The sequence below is a fragment of the Gobius niger genome, assembly GCF_951799975.1.
Source record: "Gobius niger genome assembly, chromosome: 16".
Classification (NCBI taxonomy): domain Eukaryota; kingdom Metazoa; phylum Chordata; class Actinopteri; order Gobiiformes; family Gobiidae; genus Gobius; species Gobius niger.
In genome coordinates, this window is record NC_136867.1 from 15,740,609 (window position 1) to 15,756,444 (window position 15,836).

Genomic DNA, 15,836 nt, shown 5'->3' on the forward strand with positions numbered 1-15,836 from the left:
AGATCACCTTCAGTAGATAAAATGAATAACATGTCTCCTGAAGTCGCGCTGCACCGCATCACCCCTGAGCTGCGGCCGTTGCTCTGCAGTGTGGTCCGAAACGGGCGCGTGGGACTGGACTCCACGAACTGCCTCCGTGTCACTGACCTCAAAACTGGGTGAATCAATCTGCCTATATGCATCAATATGAAGTTGTTATAGCCATCTTTTATGAAAGCCAAGAAGCTTTAGGATTTTTTTACACTCTTCTGACGTCAGAATGATTTTGTTTAGCTTTGCCCAAATCATAAAAGCTTCTCGACTGGAGTTTACAGCCTATAGTCCAGCATGACTCCATATTTGAAAGCTAAGACCTACAAAGCTGATCGTGACTTTTTCGTTGCCATGTTTATGTCTCATTTTTGAAGCATATTTGTCGTGTTTTCTTCTCTTTGTTGTCTGGTTTGCATTGTTTTTTTAAATCTTGTTTTTGTCAGTTTTTGTTCCTTTTGTTCATCGCTTTTGTTCCTGCTTTTTTGGTGCTTTCTTGTCATGTTTTCATTCGAATTGTGTTATTGTTGCTTTTCCAGCACGTTTTTGTTGCTCTTTATGTTGTTTTTTCGTGGCTCCTTTTTTAGATTTTTCATACATTTTTAATTGTGTGTTTGTCGTCTCTTTCCTTTTTTTTTGTTGCATTTTCATCCTCATTTCTGTCGCTGTTTTGATACTTGGTTCAAGAAACTTTTAGATTCGGGTAAAGCCAAACTGTGCTCGGCTCAGGTGGGAGTTAAGAGGTTAAACCCCAGAGGTTATTTATTATTGGGTGGAATGAAACGATTTGTTTTTAGTTACTCTACAAGAATGAATCACCTGACCTATGTGCGTGTACGTATGTCTTGTGGAAGAGGACAATGTAAGTTCCTGTTCTAAATTAAATCAATCTTAAGTGTTTATGGACTTGGCATTAACACATTGTGGTTGCCAAGTAAAATAACCAAAAACAGTCTGGAAGTTCATGTTGACACCTAGAATCAGGTAGTTTAATTATGCAGTTTTACACAGTCACTTATTGTATGTTCATTATGTTCTTTAGCCATTAATTTCACCTTTTATAGTTTCACTGGTTGCAGTTTACTCTACAGAACAGGGATAATAGGTTGAAAATAGCATTGTAACTTTAAACAGCAAAGAAGGGACAGTCTTTATACTGGATTGGGGTTAGGGCTAGGGTTATTTATATTACCATGAAATGAATTCGGTATGGTTGTGGGTTCCATGTACTCACCAGTTTTACTTTTATTCGATTATCATTTAGCAGTTAGATGTTGACTGTTACTTTCCTTTTTGTGATTAGATGTACATCATTGACGCCTGGACCATGTTGTGATCGCTTCAAGCTCCATATCCCTTATGCTGGAGAGACACTGAAATGTATGTATTCACTTGTTGCTTTTGTTGTTGATTGACAATGTCTTATTGACTTTGAAAGAAGTCACATAAAACAGTGTTCAGAAAAATTCAAATCAAATGAATTGAGCTGAAATTTGAGGTTGTCGATGCTGGTGTTTTATTTATTGCCAGTACCGTAGATCGTCCATCAATAAAGACGAGTACCAATGCCAATTTAACATTCTGATAACCCTACAATATTTTTCTTATAAAGTACTCACATATGTGAGCCACCGCTAACACCAACAGTAGCTTAAATGCTGGATGTGGAAGCTCTGCAGGATCTAAAAAACTATAATAATCACAGACAAAGTTTCTATGTCACATCTTTGATGCTCTTTAATCTTTACAGTGGAATCAGAACTTCAGTTTAGGTACTGAGTAGGTTTTTTTACCTCAAAATTTAGACGCGGCATAATGGGGTTAGCTTCTTTTATGGGCTTGCTGTGGATTTTTCCCCCACAACTTGTGGTATTGTTAGTACTCTGTACTGGCAGCTACACTGATTAACAATATAAATATTCAATCAAATTGATGACAAAATGTATTTCAATAACCCTAGTTGGCCTCATTCCAGACTAGACTTTTCATAAAACCCTTATTTATTAACACATGTTTTACTCAGTGCCCACAGGCAACACAGAGTAATTAAATGTAGCTGAATGATTGTTATCAAGCTTTAAAATGGCCTCAGCCTTTACTGGAACTGATATGATTCATGGTTGCTCTGCTAAACTGTCTGGCATCAGATAGCAATTAAGTGCAAAGTTTCCTTTGCTATCGTCATAAGGATATGCTTCATATGTGTGTTTCTATTGATTCAGACAGTTTGGAAATATCTTAAATGAAAACGTAACAAAATATTACTCAGATCATACAACACAAGCTACATATTGTATGTAATCGTTTACTCTGTATGTGGCTCCTCTGCCATGGTGCAAAAAGCTTTTTAAGCTTTTTTGAGAGTATACTGACAATTAGATTAAAATAATGATAATTTTGATCATCCAGTCTAATTTATTAATTTGTCTTTGCTCTGTAGAGTTACTCAGCTGTTCAACTAAATACTTAAAACCTCACAGTCGTCGTTGTGGGGAATAGCAATCTGCTTATCTTGCATTTTTCTTGAACTATGTAATCTGGCAAAACAATTTGCTACATGTTTGAGAGGATGTTATGGCTGGACTTGAAATTTATACAAACCCGATTTTATACCCTCAAAATGTTAGCTAAACAAACCATAGACTGGACACGCAAGAGTTTTTCCGGTGTGTGGGACTACCTATTAGAATGGTACATTTTGTTCATTTTTCAACAAATGGCTCACTTGACCTGTCACAGTGACCAGTACAGACATTTTACATTGATATTATTAGAGAACTACTAATCTCTCTCCGGTCTAATAATGCAGTCTTGTTTTGGTTTACTAATACTGGAACACGCACTGTTCTAATCCTTTGTTTCCCGTCTCTTCTAGGGGATATCATTTTTAATGCTCGATATCCAGAGCTGCCTCCTGACTTTATCTTTGGAGAAGATGCTGAGTTTCTTCCTGAGCCCTCAGAATTGCCTGTGAGTTCAGACACTGTTCATTTCTAACATTAATATCAGATTGAAAGTGGAAATTGGATTTATGCTCTTGGCTCGGTTAGTACTTTTCTTAAATGTGTTGCTAACTGGCATTTCACTCAGTGGTACGTTTTCGCTTTGCCTATCAGCAAATCTGCCGAGTGATTCACTCTTGAGTTAGTCTAAACAAGACAAAGGGGTTTTTCATTTGTAACGTACACCATACCATACTGACTGGCATTACAATAATTACTCAAATAAATGATGGTGCGCGTTTAGAAAACTTACTTAAGCCTATAATGTTCCCAGTATTACATCATGTTCTGTTTTTGTTCAAACTAGTGATGCAGTAAGAAGAAAATAGGCAAAAAAATAGCTTTAATTTGAGGTTGCAAAGCTGCCATTACATCTTTAACTAAGAGCATTACTTTATAAATAGGGAGTTTCAATGCTGTCACACCACAGTCCAAATACTGTGAAGGGCAGCACATATTTTTACTCTTGAAATATGGCCAAGAAATAACACAGCTCTCTACTCGCGCTCCAGACTCTTATTTAAGCTAATTTGGAAAAACCAGGAAGTTCTCGAAAACATTTATCTTGGCCTGAGATGTGAGACATTTACCACCGTGACCTTCCTGTGTGTGTGTATCTGCCTCTGATGAAATATTTTAAGCCTTATATGTCACAAAAATCTCGTACAAGAAACCAATTACAGATGGAGGGCAAGTTAAGGTGCAAGATTAGACATCAATATATGAGGAATCTTTGTTTTCTATACGTAGCTATGTTTATGTATAGGTTTCATAGAAAAGATTATGCAAACTGGCATACAGCACAATATTCATGAGTTTGGCTTGTTGCTTCTGCTACAACTCCACATCTATTTTTAAGGCAGCCTTGCACGGAGTGACTAAATTCCCCTGTTTGTGTCAGTGTCTGGGGGAGAAGAGGGGAGTGTATTGCTCACCGTCTCAGTGAGATCCAGCTGTGCACATAAGGGGAAGTACCGCTGCTGAGCCAGTGCTCGGCAGCCCGGCACTTGTTTATTCTCCTGCTTATATTGTGTTTCATAATCCTGCGCCTCCCTCCCTCGCTCCCCCTTTCCAGGACTTTTTCTGTTAGTACAACCCCTCGACGCCTTAAAAAACTTCCCAGCACTTCATTAGTTTTCCAAAGATTGCCCCTCACCCCCACGGACTTGTTTTTACCACCAATTTTGGATGATGGGAATTCTCCTAAAACAAGCCAGCTATCTGCAGAAGTATCTTTTATTTGCCAAACGGTGGGACATCATTGTTGACATACTTGCTCTTAAAACACAAAACCAGCTAACGTGTAACATCCCTGCTAATGTTCTGCCATTTTAGGCGAGCATTAGGGGTAATTTTAGGTTGACTTCTTGATGTCTCAGCAACATATTGCTCTTGTTTACAGTCAACCAAGGCTATCATTAGCTGCTCCTTTTAGCCATGTTTTTTCCCCTGCCATCAGTGCTGCAGTATATCGTTGTTACTTTATCGCACCAACCTACAGCAGCCCTTAATACAATCCTCCTTTGTTTCATGTTTTTGGCCTGTACTTTGAGGTTGCATGTTCTGCCAAGCCTATGTTTTATTAAGATCTTTCCACAAATTAAACTACCCAAAAATGTGTAAGATCAAAAGGTTCTTGCAGTGTTGCTAAAGTAGATCAAACCCTTTGCACAAGTCACAACTAATTCATTAAGGTCAACTGATGTTCTGCAACTTTGTAGTTCTAAACAGAATTTAGCTAATTGTTGACCATCTATGCACTTTCACTTGTAATAGACTCAATATTTACGCCTTAATACTTTACATCATCTTAATGAAATAAAAATGTAATATTTATTTAAACTCACAGCAATACAGATGTAACTCGGAAAATTAGAATATTGTTCAAAAGTTAATTTATTTCTGTAATTCAACTTACAATGTGAAACTGATATATGATAAACTCATTACATGCAAAGTGAGAAAGTCTTTGTGAAAATTTTGATGATTATGGCTTACTGTCCATTTTCAAAACATTTTCTGAGATTTTTGATTTGGGGTTTTTACAAGCTGATCCATAATAATCCAAATTACAACAAATAAATACGATACATAGATCATTTTGCATGTAATGAGTCTATTAGTTTCACACTTTGTTTCCAGCACACTTGCACTTTATAACAATATTCAAATTTTCCGAGTTTCACCTGTATCTGCCTACCCTTGCTTTATCTGTATGAGTCAGTCAAGCAGTGTTGCACAATATATCGCCAAATCATTGCAATATTTTGTCATATTATGTCCATAAAACGATTGCATTTTGTTCCTGGTTTTGTATTAACACAATTTAAAGAGACTAGATAGATGCAAGTTGGTCATTTTATACTCACTACTGCCACCCCAGGTCTTACTTGTAACTGCAGGTTCTATATTAAGCTCATGCATGATGGCACTTTGGACCCGAAGTAACACCTTTTTGAGTGACAGTGCAGGATTTTGGAGGCAGTTGTGGTGAACAGGTCTGGGCTCATTCTACACCTTAGGACATTGCTGGAACATGTAGGGGGAGGAAAATGCAGAATTTTAACATTTTTAAACTCTGTTTGCATGTAATGAGTCTATTAGTTTCACAGTTTAAGTTGAATTCCAGAAATGAATGCACTTTTTAACAATATTCTAATTGTCCGAGTTTCACCTGTATCTGCCTACCCTTGCTTTAACTGTGGTTAAAGCAATTTTCTTTGTAAGAAAGAAACCATTTTGTGCTGGCTTTATGTGCCATCTCAAAGTATTTAATATGTATTTGCAGTATGATAATTTAACAGCTGTGCTCAAAAGTTTACTTACCTTGGCAGAATGTTTGTTTTTTTGGACTATTTTTCAAAGAATTTGAAAGATGACACAAAATGTCTTTTTTTTTCTTCTTTTCACACAGTTAGTGGTTGTGTGAAGCCATGTATGGTGAAATGTGGGGAGGGCCCAGGAACTTAAGGAACTGGAGGCTTTTTACCAAGCAGAATGGGCCACTTTAAAAAATAAAGAACCTTATCCACAACTACCACAAAAGACTCCAACCTGTCATTGATGTCAAAGGGGGCAATATGCAGTATTAAAACTGTGTATGTAAACTTTTGATAAGGGTCATTTTGGTACTTTTTTTTTCATTATAGTTTTAAAATAGCAAACTATAGCAAAAGTAGTACCATGAGAGCGAAACTACCACAAAAGAGAGAAAACTGAGCAGAAAATACATAAGAGGAAGAGAGGTGAGAGGTGAGAACTTCTACAGAATGTTACATCCTCTGCCCTTGTGCTTCCACTAATACTGAAACTGAAGACAACTTTGATATCCCTTCATGCCATCATGTAACATTTTGAGGGAAAGATCCGCCTACTGCACAAATGATACATGGGTGGAAACTGGAAATAGTGTTTAATTAAGCCAGTTCACCATGAGGCAACCTCGTGCTGCTTTGTATGGTTTGGCTGAGCTCACAAACTACAAATCATGTGTACCTTACATCACTGACAGAGATTTGGATTGACTGCAAAGGTTCCTGTTAAAATGTTAGGAAAAATTAGGAGGTCAGGAGGTTAGGAAAAATGGCAGATTCATATTTGTATTAAAGTAGGAGGACACGTTTTGAGACTGTGTGCATGACCTGATCGAATTGTAAAACCTCTTCTTACTTCCCCCTAATACTACTATTTATCCCATCCCTCGGTCCCATTCTTTGTGCACAGTGTATCATTTGTCCGGTCTAGACTTGTTCAGTGATCCGTGCCGGCTCTAAACTGCAGGGAGTTCCCCGGGTGTTGCAGTGTTCTCAGTCAAACAATGCGTGCCTCAGACCGAGTAGCCTTCCCAAATACACCTTTTCCTTCAAGGTTGGCCATCCCACACAATGCTCTATCTCGGTTTTGGTGCTGAGAGACAGGCTGGTTAAGTTAGATATTAAAGCTGCTTATTTCATGTGTGGATACATGGTTTGTTTGGCTCTTTTCACCATTAAATTCGGCTAAAGGTTTGCCGCCTTTGTTTTAAATGAGAGCCCATTGAAAAGAGCTTATTCTGAGCTAAAAATCTGCCTTTTAATGTAACCTATAATTGTACAATGCTTTGCAAAGCATGTCATTTGTGAAAGGTCTGTTTGGCTCACAGAAAATGTTTTTGCCGGTAATGCCAAATGTGACTTTTTGTTCAAGAGTGAGAACACTGTGAGAACAGATCATTAGATAGGTTCTCTGTGATCAGATGTATCATAATGTATCTTAAGTATTTACCCTTGAACTAGAAAATCTTTAAGTTTAGCATATCATTTAGCATGTATTGTCAGTGTCAGCTATTAGCATAAAATCTGACACAACCTGTACTGTATCAGGTATGATGGTGCTTTTGTCTTTGCAGCCTGTACAATTTGAAAGGATTTAGGACTCTCCCTTGCATGCTATATAACTTCCCACATCCCACCTGACTGTGGATGCACAAATGTATTGTAACGTTGTCAGTGTTTCTGTTCAGCTCCCATAAAGCTAACAGAGTGTCCGGCCAATCCGAGCCATTCCCGTCAAGGATCAGGAAACCTTCCCAACTTGAGCTTACCCACTGGTAAACCTGAATGCCAAGTTGTGGTGTGTGCGTTTCCTTTCTGTACCACTCCAGCATGTCCCCTGTTAGTTTGTAACAATGGACCTCAGACGTCCCGTAAAGCAAAACCGCGTCAACCTGAGCGGAGTGGACCCACTGTGCTCCTGTTTCCTTCCGGCCTCGGTACATTCCAGCTTTTATTAACTTGATTACTGGCAGTGTTCACTTGTAAATGCATTGAGGAAGTGAACTATTGTTTGTTAGCAATAATGGCAAATAGAACTGCACCACAGTCACATTTTAACATCAGAGAATCTGTAAGCTTGGCACTACACAAATTTAGTTTCTATAATCTTTTAAATCCTTAAAACAACCCTTTTAAAGTAGCCATATTAACCCCTTAATGCCGTGTGTGGCTAATTCATGACATACCGCTTCCTGCAAGACTCCACTTAATTTATCTGCTTGAAAGCAAAAACACTGATAGTATAAATTATATTTTTTTTATATAATTGGAAATAAATTCTGGTGTCAAGGGCTTAAGATCAGTAATGAATTCAACTAAGTCTTTACTGCCCTTCTCAAAGGGCTTCTGTCTTTGTCCATTCACTCCACAGTTATGCACTTTTCATGACAAACCACGTCTGTAGCCACAACCACAGGCGGGTAGTACTCAGTTACATTTACTCAAGTACATGTACTGAAGTAACTTTTTGAATAAATTGTACCTCCTCGAGTAGTTTTATCATACAGTACTTTTTACATGAGTAAAGTAATAATTAATTATCTGTACTCTTACTTGAGTAAAAATAATTGTTACTTTTTCCACTGTGAGTAAATCTTTAAGCAACAAATGCTTAATTTTGATCTATAAAATAGATCGTCATTGAAAATAATCAGGCCCAAAGTGCTTCAGAGGAAAGGAACCAGTCACCCATTCACTCTCTCGTTCATACACCAGTGGACGCAGACACTGGAGACAAGTTGGGTGAAGTGTCTTGCCACAGTGTGCATTTGTGGGAGCTGGGATTCAAACCTCCCACCTTCTGATGAGACGACCCGCTCTACCACCTGCGCCACCGTTGCCCCACAAGAAAAATATGTGTCTGCTGTGTGGGCCGAGCCAATCAAAATTGTCCCTGAATGCCAACTGTGCCAGGCTTTGCTGACCCCTTGTTGAAGTGAATGAAACTAAAATGTCAATTTGGACAAAAAAGAAATGATTACGCTGTTGGAAGCTGACATAGCACATGCATGCCTCATTTCTAATTGAGACAATGATTTGACAGTGAGTATTCCGGCAGCAACACCAACACACAGTGATGCCTCTTGTAATATGTATGAGGAAAAGTGCTTTTTCTGTCAACAAGTTGCTCTGTGTTGGACACAGCCCATACAGATCTTGGTGAGAAAAGCGCACGGCTGAGAGCGCCAAGTGTCTTAAACACATGACAAGAGCAATTTAGCTTGATCTTAGACTTGGCACTCTCCGGGGGCGAAACAGGGTGTGAGCCCACACTTGAATTAGCGACTAACAGAGATTAATTTAATACTTGGGAGTTTTTTAATGCCTCACACTTTCAAGTCTACAGCGATTTATTGGATCAGGTTGCCAGCATCTATAAAAATCACATTTTAAGACGTAAAAACAAATATCTTCTCTTGGCCTATATAATTATCTTGCCTTCTCAGATGCCAGCCCCTCTCTCATTGGCCCCGGATAAATATTGGATCGAAGATGGTACAGACGGATGGCACAGGAAGACATAATTCTGTCAACTTGGGTCTATTCACTGTGAAGATGCCCAATTTAGGTGTACATTTTGTTCTTAAAGGCTTTTAAACATCGTCTTTGGATACTTCACTTCCTCTCTGCACATTACCGAAGAGGTCCACTCAGGAGCCAGCGTCCGTGTCCGGTGCATTTGTAGATTTATTTTTGGACAGATAAAACCAAACACCATCTCTGAGGCTGTTGAAACATATTTAAAGCATAACAAGCACAGATGGTCAATGCCAGATGCCTCACTTGAGACACATCCACTTTGATAATTGAAAACCGACAGAAGGCTTCATTGATTGTGCTGGATTAATTTGCAGACTGTATTGTTGGTCTTGGCTGGTACCGGCGAGCTAACATTAGATGAAGCTGTTGAACTATTGTAATTACGGAACATGATGGTCCTGGACTGGGAACAAAAGCAGAAAAGAGGTCAAACTTTGTCATGCCAGCACTTTTATTTTGACCAGGACTTTCATGAAATCCAACATCAATCAATCAAATCAAAAAATCAAAGACAAAACTGTGTCCAAAAGTAGGGATATCGGAGCCACTCTTGAGAAAGTGGTATCTGTAAATATCGGGTATTGGCAGATACTCGAAACCCAATATCAGTATAGGTAGCAAAAAAGTCGATGCATCTCTATCCAAAAGGATTCATCTTGTATCTGTAGCTTAGAATTCTTCAAAAATATTCTTTCATTCACCACATGTGGCTCTGTTATGAGTTAATCCCACTGGTTCTAAGTGAATGCAAAATAATTACAGGCAACAAAATAATTTTACTCATTCCGAAGTCCTTGCCTATTATTGAAACACTATAGTTACTTCTTTCTATTCTAATAGTGTTGATTTACAGTTATGCTTATTACATGGCATATTATTTTGATGGGGGATATTTTTAAAGGATTTTTTAATGCGCCAGGCTTGGATAATAATATTTTACTGCTTTTGCCCCGTGTGGTGACAAATAATTGGATTATGAAGCCCAGGTTGACACAAAAAGCATTGTTGAGGTCTGATGTTTACCCCCTGGAGGTAAAGCTGTAACACGAGCACTATTGTCCAACATGGATTTTGTGCATACGTATTAGCTTTATACAGCTCTCCCTTAACCTATATTTTATTTGATCTTCTCTTTTTTTCTGTGACTCAAATACGTTCTTTTTGTGCAGGCTTGTTCTATTCATGAAGAAACACGTTTATTTGTTTTGGCACACACTGCCTTCAGTAGAGCGTGTAAAATCAATTTGGTGAGGATGCACACACATACATATACAACACATGGACATTGTTTTTTGGCTCAGTGCTTTTCAGTCTCGCTCCGTCTCCATCTGACCAAAGATCCACTGCAGCGTCCAACCACTACCTTGTTAACTCGTGGTCAGAACATTCAGTACGAGAGGAGACAACGAGTGCACTCTGCTGTTATTAGCCATAGCCTTTTCACATAATAGCAAACCTCATGCTTACAAACTACATTTCCTTGGCTAAAGGTGTTTTTTCTAATGTTTTATAGAATTCTTTTGTTTCTGAATATAAACAGAATGTGTAGTTGCCAGCATTTTGATTAAGGAATCTTAAAGTCATGCTTCCATTGTGCCTACACTGTATACAAGTGAAACGTTGTTAAAAAGTGCACTGGTTTCTGTAGTTCAGCTTGAACTGTGAAACTGATATATGACGGAACATGCAAAGTGAGATATGTGTGGCCTTTATTTGTTATGTTTTGATTTTTATGGCTCACAGCTTGTAAAAACCCCAACTTAAAAATCTCAGAAAATGATTTTGAAAATGGAATGTAAGCCATAATCATTAAAATTATAACAAACAAAGGCTTGACAAATGTCACTTTGCTTGTAATGAGTCTATATCATATATTGGTTTCAAATAGGGTTATCGTTATCGATAACGAGAACATTCAAGATATTGATATTGAAAAAGTAAGATATAAACAATATAGATTTTCATTTAAAAAAATGGCTCTCTTTTGTATTATGATGTTTTTTATTTTTCTGAAAAATGCTTGGTTTTCTCCGAATCCGTAGATATATTGTATCGTATCGATATCAAAATCTCAATCAAATCAAAACAACTTTATTCATACCAATGGGCAATTGAGATATCTGGCATAAATAAATATAGAGATATGAAATTTCATAATATACCATTTCCATTTAAATATGAAATTTCGTCCACATCGTTTAGCCCTGGTTTCAAATGTTGAGTTGATTTACTGAAATAAATGCACTTTTGAACGATATTCTAATTTTCTGAGTTTCACCTGTATTATAACCTAATGATTGCATTGTTATGTAGTTGTCACAAATACTATTAGATTGATTGTTACAAATAGATAAACTCAGTATTAGTCACTTTTCCCTCTGGTTCAATTTAAGAGACGACAGATCACGTTGTATCTGAACAGATATACATGTTAGAGTGTAAACATGTTTCCTTGACCGTGCAAATTAAGTTGAATGTTATATCATTTCAGATTGTCTTTTATTCTGTTAGAAAACTATGAGCACATGAAAGAATAAATCTGGGGGAACAATGTTTCACAATGTGTATTGCTGTCTGAATGTGTATCCTGTATTCTCAGAATTCTGTGAATCTTGTCTGACATTGAATTCCCTGCAATTCAAACAGCACACTTTAATGTATGAACGTCATTTTGCCAAACAGTACAGCTTCATTCAAAGGAAATTATGTGAACGAGAATAGAAGCAGCTGATGCAAACTTGCAGATAGCTTCTTTTTCCACTTTTTGTTCTTGGAAAATACAGTGCCACAAGAATTTTCTGTGGGACTTTCCTACATGGTATGTCAGCGTATTGAAGTTTATGTTGAAACTTATATCCTAGTAAAACATGATTTATCATATCAAGGTGTCATACACATTGTGTTTTGTACTTTATTCCTGGGAAAACTGGGTCAATTTGCAACAATGGTTGAAAGTATTAACCATTTTAGAGAGGTGCCTTATCTGGTAGACGGTGTATTCTCAGGTCTGGGTTTAACTTCAAGTGTGCTGCATTTCCTCACAGTCTGTCAAACAAGGCAACTATAGCTAATCATTAGGTATTTGATTTTATAACATCCCACAGTGCTACCAAAAAGTATAACAAAATAGAAAACTGATTTAGTGTGCATCCCATTCTTTTTTGTCTAATTTTAGAACATATGACGGCATTAGGTTTCTCCTTACAGTATCTAAGTCAAAATGCCAGTGCCCTCTCTTGGCTTTATCCGAGTTGCCAGCTCGCCCTCCTCTTCCCCACTGTGGGAGTTTCACTGATATTCTCTGTCATAGGCCTGACGCAGCACTTCCCACTGTCTCCGCTCAGTTTCGGCTCACTCCTAAAGCCCCCGAGGCCTTCACCACCACCGCTGCTTTTTGGACAATGCCTTCACTTGTTTGCATTAGCCCACGTTTCGGGAATCCCTGCTGGTAACCGCTGCGAGACTAGTCTGATGAGGTCACGTCTCAGTTTAGCCCCTTCGTACACAGGCGTTTTTTGAAATGGCCCGAGCTGATTGAGACGCCTGGGAACAATGTAGGTATTCAGAATGGAACCAACATTAACCAAGACACTGATACTTTTCAGATCTTTGTCATGAGCATTAATGCTGAAAACACCACTGAACCAGCCTCTTACTAAGTGCTCAATGGTGACTCAGTATTCTTTTTTAGCTTCATTTGATTTAGGTCATCACTATCACTCGGCAACCTTTTTTTTAATGAAACGTATTTGTAAACGTTCTTGATAAGCCGTCATCTGTACTTGGTAGTTTGAGTCATTGGTTCCTAGTCTTTTTCACTTGAAGCCCTCCTGCTCGTGCTGTAAACAGGCTGGGCCCTCCAGTCCATGATCTCAAACCCCACAAATACCTATATATTTGTTGCTGTACTCTTCTCCAAACATGATGATAATTTGCTCAAAGAATATTTTTTATGACCTGACCCCCTGCAATCTCTACCACAGTTTGGGAAACACTGGTTTAAGTGTTGGACGTATCTTTGGATGCAAAGTGAAACGTTCACGTTCATCAAGTACAGATGACAGCTTAATAATCTTTGGGCAGGTCCTGTACAATTGAGAGCACAGCTTTTACACAAACATATTATTAAAATCCCTGCTTATTAAGTAAAAGGGCTTTGAATTGAAAATTGAGATTGCCATAGCGCCCTGCCCTTTGTGGGTTGTATTTGGTATCATTGCCTCATGTTTATTTGCTTTTAATGGCCTTGGTCCGTGGGTGGAGTGGGATTTGGCTTATAGCACTGGTGAGATTAAATACAGGGAGAGTCCATGCACCAGTTAGACTTGCTGTATTAGCAACAGTTAAGAAATTAGCAGCAATATGCTGCCACTTCAACTTGTCGCACCTACAATTGTTTAAATTTTCTCCTCAGCAAAAAATTCCACAGTGTCTGCTGAAGGCCTAGAGCTGGCGCTGTACTTTTCCATCTCGTGCTAAATCACTCTTTGGAAACAGGACATCCTTTAGCTCAGCCTCTCCCTCAGATCTCGAATTGTCATGGGAACGTCCATTTGTCGGGATTATGCTGTTAATGTGACACTTTTAAACTCACAAGTGTATTTTTGCCCTGTGGTGTTCCTTCGCTTTATGACTTTGCCGTCACTAATTGCTCACATATGGGCTGTAGGTGGTACAACTTTGTAATCATTTGTGTTAAATCTGAAGTGTTAATTTAATTCTTGAAAACCCTTGTGACTTGAAGCCCTACCCATCTGTCACCAAACAATAGTAGTTTTCTCAGTAGTTTTCTTGGATACGCAGTGGCATTAATAATAAAGCTGTATTAACATGATGAATTCTAATAGAAATATCATTCTACCTTCTGTCTGTCTTCTACAGCACTTGGTCCAGTGGGATGCCGGGAACCCGGAGTGTCTTCTCCAGCTGGTGAAGGAGCTGATCCAGCAGTACCACCAGTACCAGTGCCAGCGTCTGCGCGAGAGCTCCCGCCTGCTCTTTGAGTATGACAGCCTGCTGGAGGACCCCAGCTACGCTCGCAACATGGAGATCTACGCCGGCCGCAAGAACAGCTGGGTGTGTGGTCACTCGCTTTAAAAATAAAATCCATTTCTTGTTTGGAAAGCACCTTGAAAGCATCTAACTCTAGTCAAGTCTAGTCCATTCATTGCACAATGACGGAAATTGTTCAAATGTGGTACACAGAGAGGTGAAAATCTTGTATTATATGTATTATGTTCCTGCTCTAGGACTGAAATCAGCAACAACAAAATCTGATTCCAAGCATCTTTTCGTTTGAAAGATTAATGTATTTGCACATAGTCAGTGACAATGAAACTAATAAACAAAACCAAAAAATTTTTATAAAAAAAGGTTGTCAATAAACAGTAGTTTCTAACAGCTGTAACTTGATCTCAGCCTCATGGTGTGACAGACCCGCCGATCACTATGTGCTCTATACTAGTTTATTCTAAAAAAAAAAAACTCCCCTTCCAATTCAAACCGTGCCGCTCTGCTCCTATTGAGCGATGCCTATAGAGATCGTAAAGAGATGAGAAAATGGAAATTCATTGTAAAATTTCAAGACAGTGTGGTTTGTATGTAGCAACTGGCCCTTGTGGTAAAAAAAAAAGCTGTTGTGGTTTAAGAAAGCTCAGCACTTCAGCAAGTGTTGTGATATTTCCCTGTAATATTTTGCAACTGAGAAGTGGTTTTTCACTTGTTTTCCTCACCACAGTGTCACTGACCAAGTGTTCCTGAAGGTGCAATAATGCATTTTGATACGTTGCATAGTACAGTATTTAAAACATTAGCGCAGCGCACTGTGGCTTTTGCTGAATATTTTCTTTTATAGCTAAAATAACATCACCTTTTAATCGTTAAATCAATGCTTATGTTTCTTCTTGTCTTTTTTCCAGACTGGAGAGTTTTCTGCCAGATTCCTCCTGAAACTTCCCGTGGATTTCAACAACATCCCCATCTATCTTCTTAAAGCCACTGTAAGTCAATGTAATGTCCGTGCCATCACTGTTGTACTCCCACGTTATATACTGTAGATGGGCCACCTTTGAAACTGTTGGCTAACTTTTTCCTGCAGAAATAGACAAGTTCAGCATCCCCCATCACACCCCTCACCTGCCCTCGCACAATCTGCTCAAACACATACATGAGTCAGTAAAATAAGTGTGGGAACGTTTGAAGCATATTGATGGAAGCAACAGTTTTAAAAAAACATGGTAGCTACTGTTAGCATATCAACGCAGGATTTACCATTGTAAACTGGAAAACCGTTTGCCCTGCCGTTCAGTTAGAATTGAAAGCATGTAATGTAAAGTAATATACAGTGCTGCTGCCACTGTGGCTTTAAGGTAGTTTCACAAAGCATACATACATTTTTGGTTACGACCTTTATGGATGCTCTAATTATGATTTGTTAGATAGATTTTTGGCA

At 38.4% G+C, this 15,836-nt stretch overlaps 1 protein-coding gene across 1 annotated transcript in view; it reads left to right on the forward strand.

Annotated features, from left to right (window-relative positions):
- babam2 (BRISC and BRCA1 A complex member 2) overlaps positions 1–15,836 on the forward strand; it is a 53,669-nt gene that overhangs the window by 421 nt on the left and 37,412 nt on the right. Inside the window, exons 2-6 of the mRNA XM_079573048.1 lie at positions 3–158; positions 1,334–1,410; positions 2,906–3,000; positions 14,267–14,461; positions 15,304–15,384. Coding sequence (XP_079429174.1) covers positions 22–158; positions 1,334–1,410; positions 2,906–3,000; positions 14,267–14,461; positions 15,304–15,384 — 585 coding nt within the window. The 5' untranslated portion in view covers positions 3–21. The remainder of the gene's footprint in view (positions 1–2; positions 159–1,333; positions 1,411–2,905; positions 3,001–14,266; positions 14,462–15,303; positions 15,385–15,836) is intronic.